The sequence below is a fragment of the Octopus bimaculoides genome, chromosome 16, assembly GCF_001194135.2.
Source record: "Octopus bimaculoides isolate UCB-OBI-ISO-001 chromosome 16, ASM119413v2, whole genome shotgun sequence".
NCBI lineage: Eukaryota > Metazoa > Mollusca > Cephalopoda > Octopoda > Octopodidae > Octopus > Octopus bimaculoides.
This window is the reverse complement of record NC_068996.1, coordinates 57,260,213-57,271,378: the sequence shown is the minus strand read 5'-3', so window position 1 is coordinate 57,271,378 and position 11,166 is coordinate 57,260,213. Positions and strand designations below refer to the sequence as shown.

General features: G+C 37.4%; 1 protein-coding gene across 2 annotated transcripts in view; it reads right to left on the bottom strand.

Moving 5' to 3' along the window:
- The window catches only part of LOC106872443 (kinesin-like protein KIF26B), a 550,311-nt gene that overhangs the window by 59,376 nt on the left and 479,769 nt on the right, over positions 1-11,166 (bottom strand). For both annotated transcript variants that reach the window (XM_052973789.1, XM_052973790.1), the window contains exon 10: positions 5,013-5,210. In XM_052973789.1, the coding sequence (XP_052829749.1) occupies positions 5,013-5,210 (198 nt within the window). The remainder of the gene's footprint in view (positions 1-5,012; positions 5,211-11,166) is intronic.

The following is an 11,166-nucleotide window of genomic DNA, read 5'->3' as shown; positions in this document are numbered from 1 at the left end:
TATATATATATATTATATATATATATACACACACACACATATATATACATATAAATATATGTGTGTGTGTGTGTGTGTGTATATATATGATAATCATCATCATCATTTAATGTCCGCTTTTCATGCTGGTATAGGTTGGACCGTTTGACTGAGGATTAGTGAGCCAGATGGCTGCACCAGGTTCCCGTCTGATTTGGCAGTGTTTCTACAGCTGGATGCCCTTCCTAACACCAACCACTCCACTACACTCTCAGAATGGTTGGTGTTGGGAAGGGCATCCAGCTGTAGAAACCTTGCTAGATAAGATTGGAGCCTGGTGCAGCTTTCTGGCTCTCCAGGCCTCAGTCAAATCATCCAACCCATGTCAGCATGGAAAGTGGATGTTAAACGATGATGATGATGATGATGATCACACACACACACACACACACACACACACACACACACATATATAGTTAAGAAACAGGCCTGGAAGAATGGGGGTAGCAGGGTACTGTATCAGACTGCCAGAAAGGATGCTAGGTGACAATTGTATCTAGCCAAGGGAGAAGCAGAAGGAAGAAGTTTGTCTATATTTTGCAACGTGAGGACCAAATAACTGAAGTGTTTCAGATTGCAAGACAATGTGTGAGAGAAAATCGTGATGTCATAGGAGAGAAATGTGTCCATATGGATGATGGTGCACTTGCATGTAATGATTCTGCAAAGAAAGATGCTTGGAGATGCCATAATGAAATGTCATTATGAACATGGAGAATGAATGGGAGGAGGAGTGTCTGCCAAATGTTGACCCAACAGAGGGACCAGCTACCTGAATTGACAGTTCCATGGTAGATGAAGCAGTTAAGGATATGAAAACTGGGAAAGCCCCTGGCCCATCAGGAATCACTGCTGAGATGCTTAAAATATCTGGCAGTGTGGGTCTAGTCACCCATATTGTAAATCAGGTGGTTCATGGAGTCATACCCAATGACTGGTGTAACAGCATTATAGTCAACTGCTACAAAAGTAAAGGTAACACCTTAGATAGAAATAATTACAGAGACATCAAATTGTTGGATCAGGTAATGAAGGTCACGGAGAGGGTCATAGCATAGGGAGAGAGTTAGTTTAGATGAGATGCAGTTTGGTTTTGTGTCAGGTAGAAGCACCACTGATGCTATATTTCTGGTAAGACAGCTGCAGGAGAAATACCTAGCCAAAGATAAACCTCTGTACCTGGCTTTTGTTGACATGGAGAAAGCCTTTGACAGGGTTCCCCGGTCCCTCATCTGGTGGTCAATGAGGAAACTAGGGATAGATGAGTGGTTAGTGAGAATTGTACAAGCCATGTACAGGGACGCTACCAGTAAGGTGAGGGTTGGCAATGAGTATAGTGAAGATAGTGAAGAATTCAAAGTACAAGTAGGTATTCACTAAGGATTGGTGCTCAAGTCCCTCTTGTTCATCATAGTCCTCCAGGCAATAACAGAGGAATTCAAGACAGGATGCCCCTGGGAGCTCCTCTATGCTGATGACCTTGCTCTTATAGTTGAATCATTACCTGAACTCGTGATGTTTCAGGTGTGGAAGCAAGGTCTAGAATCGTAGGGCCTTAGAGTCAATCTAGCAAAAACCGAAATCTTAGTATGTAGGAAGGCAGACAAATCGCAAATTCCTTCAGGTAGATTGGCCCTGCTCAATCTTTAGAATAGGTGTAGGTAGAAACTCCATAAGATACACCAATTGTAAGGTTTGGATACATAAAAAGCGCAGCAGTATCAGGGAAAGGTTATCAGGGAAAATAACGTTTTTATGGGGAAGATGCACAATAAATGCTGAAATGGGAAGAAAACAGACTCCATCAATTGCCAGTGGGGCAAGTTAGAGGTAGTAGATAGCTTCCATTATCGAAGTGACCAAGTTAGTAGTGAAGGTGGATGCTCCAAAAGCACAGTTGTGAGTATAAGATTATGATAAGCAAAATTCAGAGAGCTCCCATCTCCTCCTGGCAACAAAGGGCCTCTCTCTTAGAGTGAAAGGCAGATTATTTGATGCTTTTGTGCAAACAGCTATGCTGAATGGCAGTAAAACATGGGCTGTGACAGCTGAGGACATGCGTAGGCTTGAAAGAAATGAAGGCAGTATGCTTCGCTGGATGTGCAATGTCAGTGTGCACATATGACAGAGCGTAAGCATTTTGAGAGAAAAGTGGTGTGTAAGGGAGACAACTGCACTGGTATGGTCATGTGATGTATATGAATGAGAACAGCTGTGTAAAGAAGTGCCAATCTCTAGTTGTGGAGGGAACCTGTGGTAGATGTAGACCTCGGAAGACGTGGAACGAGGTGGTGATGCATGATTTTCGAACTTTCAATCTCACAGAGGCAATGACTAATGATCTTTAGTGATGTGCTTGAGAGGACTCATCAAGCCAAGTGTACCTGTTGACATGTAAAGAATACCTTTCAAGTGTTGGGCCTCACGAAGGCAATGACCAAGGCTTTTGGCATTATGTTGTGTGTGAGAAGAAGACCCATCAAGCTGAGCAAAATTGCAGTCGTGGCAGATATTGGTGTCACACAAATTGGCACCTGTGCTGGTGGCACATAAATGCACCCCGGTGTCATGTAACAGTACTCATTACACTCTCAGAGTGGTTGGCGTTAGGAAGGGCATGTAATTGGTTATTGTAATATAGACATCATCCTAACTAACCTTTAATGTTATCAAAAAAATATAACAACCGTTGGGGATATATTTAGTGACGTCTGTAATTTATGGACACCCTACACCTTACACACACACACACACACACACACACACACACACGATATTTACCATGTGAACAATGATTTTTTAAAAAATTAGAGAAAAATGTATAATTTTTTTTTGGTGCAGGGGTTCCTTGAGACATGTAATTTATTTTAAGGGTAAAAGAGGTTGAGAAACATTGCTCTACTCTCTCATTGCCTGACACAAAACCATCTCCTTCACTACTACACCTCACTCAATTGAGGCAGCTGGTCTTGTGAGAAACTTGGTGACCTCACTGGTGCTAGTGACACAAAAAAGGCACCCAGTACCCTCCCTCTGTAAAGTGGTCAGCAGTAAGAAGGGCATCGTGCTGTAGAAACCTTGTCAAAAAAGAGTGACACAGGAGCTCTGATCTATCAGATTATATTCAGCCATCAAATCAATGCCAGCATAGAAAAAAAGGGACATTGAATGATGATGATGATGATGATATATATGTGTGTGTGTGTGTGTGTGCATGTTTATATCTCCTTTTCTTCACAGTACATGATGGTTGGAAGCAAGGATCACCATCATGGAAGTGATGTCTTTCATTTTCAGTCTTCCATGAAAATATGACTGGCCAAGGAGAAATATTATCTTACTTGGAAATGGGTGACAGTTATCAATAGGAAGGACATCGAGCTAGAGAACATCTGCCTCCATAAATTTTGTCCAACCCATGCAAGCACAGAAAAGTGGATGTTAAACGATGATGATGATGATGATGATGTCTACTTAATGTAAACCTTCAGCAGAATAACTATGACACTGTATGACAAAGCTGGAAATGAGAATTGTATGCACAGTTCATTCAATGAGCTTCCACATAGTTTCCCTCAATTATATGATGTATTAATTAAGCAAAAGTAATTCTAGTGATTCATATCTTCCAGTTTTGTAATAATTTGTAATATTCCAGTAAATATTCTTTGCAATCTCGTCATCATTAATGTCAGTTTTAATTAGTCTGTCTTTAGATTTTTCTTGAAAATATTGATTAATTTCAGCTCTTAATATTTCTCAGTTTAAATTTCATTGGAATCTTTCACAAGAATGGTCTTGTCCAGGCAGAAAAAGAATATCTGAAATGAAGTCTTATTGGTGATCCATAGTGTCTTGAATTAGAAGAATCAGAAACACAAATGACTGAAATTCTTTGTAGAATTTAGTTGCTTTTTATTTTCACCTGCAGGGTCAGGTGAAAAGGGTCAGGTGAAAAGGGTCAGGTGAAAAGGGTCAGGTGAAAAGGGTCAGGTGCCAAAGGAATCAATTAAGTTTCTGTAGTATTACAAGAATTTACAAAGGCTGTTATTGTTTATCTCTTCTTAAATTTGATGAAGAAGGATGATGATGATGATGATGATGATGATGATGATGATGATGATGGTCCATTCATGGCTCAGACAATGACTCTCAGACCAAACCTTATATAACTATGCTATCATCTGAGTTTCTGTGTCATAACCCTAGTGACACAGAAAGTGAGAGTAACATAAGCAATACACTGCAACAATTGGGTTCTTTCTATTTTCAACTTTATTATTTGTGAAGTCAATGAAGGAGTAACAATGTGGCCACTTGCCCTACCAAAAGTAGCAACCAATTCTCCTTCAAACCAAATCTTACCATCTTAGAAAAAGAGGCCATGTTGGGTACTGTTGCCCTGGATTCACTACATGAAAGGGCTGTCATTGGTGGAAGTGAGTTTGCTCATGGGTCTGTTCAATCAGGAATTAATAATGTACTATACATTAGATAATGTAATCCTTAATGCAAGGCAGGATGGTCACAATTGGAAGCCCTTTGCTCTTAGGTCTGTCTGATCAGAGTTGACCTGTGGCTAAACACGGAGAATTAACAAAGATTATATCATAGACTGGGTAATGTAATCCTATGTCTGAATGCAAGAAGGGTTGGCCACAGATGGAAGCCCTTTGCTCATGGTTGACCAGGATAGCTCTTGGGTTAAACAACAACTGTAGCCTCCTATGCATTAAAATAATGTAGTCCTAGATACACTATGTCTGAATGCAAGACATGGTGGTCACATTTGGATTCCCTTTGCTCAGAGCAGAGACCCAGAGTTAAATAACAACAGCAACAATGACAAGCAACACTGTAAACAAAAACAACAATAACAACAACAGTTAATAAAGTGTTTATAAAATAGGATGCTAAAATAGGATAGAGGGATCATTAAAATAAGTTTGGAAAGGTTTTAATGATGGCCTTACCTTGGGCAACATCAGCTAAAAGATCTTTGAGACACTCTTGCTTCCCTGACACTTCAACTGCTGACACACGGACGGAAAATCGGGCCCCTGTTGCATCTCTATGTTCGTCAATGAGACGAAAGAGCCAAGCAATGGCACAAGGAATGAGACCTAATGTTTGAGGTGATTGATCTTTACCAAACATTGTGTGTGACTTGCCTGGAAAATAGTAAAGTAAATAATTTAGACATTTTACTAAAAATGCAAAATACAAAAAAAACAAAAAAACAAATCTATTTTACAATTAATATTTAGTTTTTGTGAAAAATAATTCGGATGAATATTTGTGCATAAACATATTCACAGACACACATGCACATAAACACACACACACATGCACAGACACACACAAACACACAGACAGACACACACACAAACACACACACACACACACACACACATTTGTGCCAGCATGGAAAACGGACATTAAACAATGATGATAATGATGATGATGATGACACACACATATATATACATGTATATATTTATCCAGGCTGAATTTTTTACAAGTTACTATTCAGAGTCTCATGCTTCCAGTCGTCAGGTTATAAAATATGAGAAACTGTTCATTATTTTATACACATTTATCTACATTGGCTAAAAACAGTCAGTTTCCACTGAAAGCAGATTGGCAGGAAAAATACAAGGCCCATGGATAAACATATTGAATCCAGCCTCCCGGATCTAATTAATGACAAAGAAGATGGAACAAAGGGCTGTTGAGGAGTGATGTGTGAGGGTGTATGATAATTGGGTTGGGCCAGCATGATAAGCTGTGCAGTGTGGGTGGGGCATACTGTATGCTGGGACTTTTTTCTTGTGTTTTTTTTGTAATGATTTTGAAGGATGGGTGAACATCATGGATTGGGGAAAGGGTGGGGCTCAAGTGGCCTTGGGATTGTAGATTTGTATATGTTTGTGGATTGCGTACACATACATGTGCACAATAGTGTGTGCATATGCGTGTGTGTGTGTGTGATTCTAGAATTGGTTATTGTTTAATAATTGTTTGGCAAGGATGATAATTGATGATTCATAAATCATTATTTCAAATTGTGTGTGTGTGCGTTTGTGTGTGTGTGTGTGTGTGTGTGTGTGCGTTTGTGTGTGCGTGTGTGTGCGTTTGTGTGTGTGTGTGTGTGTGTGTGTGTGTGCATATGAGTATTCACTTCCTGATTAAATGAGTACTACATTTTAATCAGGGTAATGAAAATGGGTACAACTCTGGTAGCTATTACCTGAAAATGAAGAGTAAAAAGAAGGAATGACCGTTTGGAATCAATTGTATGTTTTGGTATTGTGACTGGGAAAGTCTGCAGAATTTTCAAAAGAAAATTTTTAAAAAAACTCTAAAACCTCTGATAAAATCATTTTATGAACAACAGCTTTCACCATCTTGTATGTCCATATATGTTTGAATCAGACAAACGCCTGTTCTTAAATTCAGAATCTTCATTTTCACTTCTATTTTTTAAAAAAAGAAACACCTACTAGCAGAGTCACCATTAATTAATTAGCCTTGTCATAATTATCGCTATTGAATTTTCATAACCATCATTATTATTGACTTCCAGTTGCCATTATTCTCATTATAACGGTTGCCAAAACCATTAGAATGTTGGACAAAATGTCTCATGGTATTTAGTTAAGTCCTTTATTTTTTGAGTTCAAACACAACCAAGATCAACTTTTACCAGTCATTCTTCCTGGGCTGATAAAATAAAGTGCCAGCTAAGTACTGGGGTTGATATAATTGACTAAATCTCTCCCCTTGAAACTACTGGCCTTGTGCCAAAATTTGAAACCATTATCATCATCATCCACCCACCATAACTTCTTTATACTTTTATATTTTTAAAGAAGTGATTTTAAATTCTTAAACGCAGGATAATGCTAATAATATAGCCTGAACAGGATAAACTAACCCTATTTTGCAGAAAAAAGTGTAGTTGGGTCGCCTACATTTTTTTCTGCAAAATAGGGGTAGTTTATCCTGTTCAGGCTATATTATTAGCATTATCCTGCGTTTAAGAATTTAAAATCACTTCTTTAACTTTCTAAGACATCTCAATGCTTCTAAAAGCAAACTTCGTTTGTTTGTTTACGTTTATTGTAATTTGAATTTTTATATTTTTATTTATTTTATACTTCACTACATTTTTATCCTGCTTTCTTTAAAATATTTTCCTATAATTTTTTAGATTTATTTTTGTTTTTTTCTCTATAGCATTTGATTATATTTATTCCTTTATTTTAAATTTTATTTATCAGTATTTACTTTAATCTTCACTCTTCATTCATTACTACTAACAATCATTGTAACTTACATCAATTCGTTCTTCAAACTTTCACCTATGATGTCCTGAAAGACTAATTCTTTGTTAAGCTCATGTACTTGTACCTCCTTGTTTTTACCTGTCTGATTGAAAGTAACCTTCTAACTTCCACACATATTTGAAATAATGATTATCCACTTAAAAATTTTCACCCATACCAAACAAATGCTGTTTCTGATATAAGCCTAAGGCCAGTAAATTTGAAGGTGTGAGCTGGTACAAACTCTATTACTTGATTAGGACTTTATTTTACTGAGTCTAAAAAAAATGATTTCAACTCAGAGCATAAAGTGCTGGAAGAAATACTACAAGATATTTTGTTACCAATGTTGGTGCTAATCCATCACCTTGAACCAAACAAAAATTTATTATTTAATAACTTAACAACTTATTATTTAATAAAATATCTTAAAAACTATATTTCACAGAATCCATCTTACATTGACAACCCAAAGCCTCTTCTTTGCCAATCTATGATGTTGGACCAATTTTTGGAGTCACATCTCCATTGAGTTATCATTGAGATTGCATACCAAACCAAAAGCCCATTGTTCTTTGTTATTATAGACATTGAGAATTGTCAATATGTCTATATATTTATCTATAAACCCTATTTACAGATAAATGTATGCATTTTGCATATCAATTTTTTTCAGTTTACACTCAACATTGTAAAAGTTTAATTTGTATTTTGATAAATATGCACTTTACTGAAAAAAAATATTGAGTGGTCATTCAATTTTATTTTAAATTGTTTATATTCATAGCTTTGCATGAAAAAAAAAACATTAATCATCATCATTATACATAGGTAATGAGCTGGAAGAATTGTTAACACACATCTGAGTTCAAATGTTGCCTCGGTCAACTTTGCCTTTCATCCTCTTGGGGTCAATAAAATAAGTGCCAGTCAAGCACTAGGCTCAATGTAATTGACTTACCTCTCCCCTGAAATTGCTGGCCATGTGCCAAAATTTGAAATCTATGTATAGTGTGGGATAGAAAAAAAAACTTCCCATATTTTACATAGCTGTTGGTGTGGTGCTTTTGAAGATAGGTTAATAATAATGAAATCATTAGGCAACTGATGTTTTACAGTTGCTTTTTGTCCATTCCCATCAATGGTTTGGCCCAGTTCACACCATATGTTTGCAGTTGAAGTGTTTGTCAACCTGTAAAATGTGGGTGCCTCTATGCCACATGATGTGTGTTTGTGTGTGTGTGTGTGTGTGAGTGTCTGTGCAAAACAGATAAGATCCTACCCACTTCAGGTAAGTGGCTCTGCTTGATTTGTAGGAAAGGTGTAGGCTGGAATTCCATATAGTGTACCCAGTGCAGGCTATGGACACACAAGAGGTGCAATGGAAATAACAGGAAGGTTATTGGAAAAAAGGGTGCTTATATGTGGAAAATGCACAGGAGCCGTAAAAACTACAAATACTTGGGAAATCGATTTTCTCAAATGTCTCAGAGGCTCATTGGAGGTAGTGGATAAATTCTGCTATCTAGGCAACCAAATTAGTAGTTGGGGAGGATGCAAAGAAAGTGTAATAGCTAGAATGAGAATAAGAATAAGATAGCAAAAATTCAGAGATCTTCTCTGTTGGCAACCAAAGGTTTCTCTTTCCAAGTGAAAGGAAGATTGTGTGATACATATATACAGACAGCAATTCTACATGGTAGTGAGACATGGGCCCTGAATGCAGAGGACATGTGAAGGCTAGAATGGCTAGTATGCTCCACAGGATATGTAATGTAAGTGTAGCTGTTGGACAGTGCTAGTGTATTTGAGAGAGGAGTTGATCAGAAGAGGAATTAGAAGATGCCGTGTGCAAGAGAGAAGGCTGAGCAGGTTTGATCATGTGATGCAGATGGATGTCAACAGCTCCATAAAGAAGTGCTGTTCACTCAAACTACATTGGAACTTGTGGAAGACATGGGATGAAGTACTGAAGGATGATCTCAGGACATTAAACCTTTCAGATGACATGACAAAGGATTGAGATACCTGGCAGCTTGCTGTACTCAAGAATACCTGTCCTCCACAGCAGAAGTGTTAAGGCTCTTCACTCTGGTGAAAAGGATTAATCTGCAAGAGTCATGTGCCAGTGCCATCTTGAAAGCACCAAACACATTCAGTAAAGTGGTTGGCATTAGCAAAGACATCCACCATAGAAACCTAGCCAAATCAGACTGGAACCTGGTACAGATCTCCAGCCTGCCAGCTCTGGTCAAACCATCCAACCAGCATGGAAAACAGACGTTAAAGGATGATGATGATGATGATGATGATGATGATGATGATGATGATGATGATGATGATATATGTATATATGTTATATACATATAGCATATATACATTAAAATCGTGGTTGCGCTGTCTCCTGCATCACTCTTCAGGTGAGTGATCCTAATCTTGCAGGCTCATGGGTGCTGGTGCCTCGTAAGAAGCACCCAGTTCACTCTGTAAAGTGGTTGGCATTAGGAAGGGCATCCAACTGTAGAAACCATGCCAAATCAGAGATGGAGCGGGCCAGATCCTGTCAAACTGTCTAACCCATGCCAGCATGGAAAATGTACATTAAATGATGATGATAATGATATAAAATCTCTTCTAAACCTCACCAATATGTTAATTTCTCTGAGTGTAACATATGAAAATTAACAATGTATTCTCTATTTGAACTTGTATCACACTTCATGACCTCATAAGGAAGCACTCTGAAATTGTCCAGTCTGGTTTGCTAACATGATGGACTCCTGGAAACCAATTAATAAAGAACTCTAAAAATTGAACTAGCAACAAATTCTTTGTATGATAGATAACAGCATGAAGAGAACTGAAGAAATTTCTATCAAAGACATAAGCTGGGGGCATTAACTATGTCCCAGGAAGGAAAGTCAAGTCTCATTCTTAAGAAAATGAGAAAAATTCTCATAGCATTAAAATGCCTTGAATCACATCAATGGGATGGAGGGGTGAGGAATTGCTGACAGGGTAAAAACTTACCCACTTAAGAACGTCATTTATAAAAATTTTGAATTAAAGAAATATAATTATCTCTTGAAAATGGGTAAAAAAGAAAGCAAATTACAATTGTGCACGTGTAGCAATATGAAACCCCCCCCCCCCAAATCTCCAGGTTCAGCATTCTTGATAGAAACTTGAAATGCAAAGAGTGTCAAGTCCAAACCATAACCAAAAATACAGTAAAACATTAGCAGCATAAATAAACTGTTACCATTTGCCTATTTTAGTTCTATATCAGGGTTTCTCAAACATTTTTATCTATGGACTCTTTTGATTAGTATTTTGTTAAAATCTAGTTCTTTCAAAATTCCTATTTTGTTTTTCACACATTAACTTGCGTAAGTTGAACTACGCAAGATGTTAGAGAAAGAAACCCAGCTGCTTCTTGCAATACACACCAATACACACCAATACATACCAATACATACTAATACATACCAATACATACCAATACATACCAATACATACCGATACATACTAATACATACCAATACATACTAATACATACCAATACATACCAATACATACCAATACATACTAATACATACCAATACATACCAATACATACCAATACATACCAATACATACCAATACATACCAATACATACCGATACATGCCAATACATACCAATACATACCAATACATACCGATACATACCAATACATACCAATACATACCAATACATACCAATACATACCAATACATACCAATACACACCAATACACACCAATACATACCAATACATAC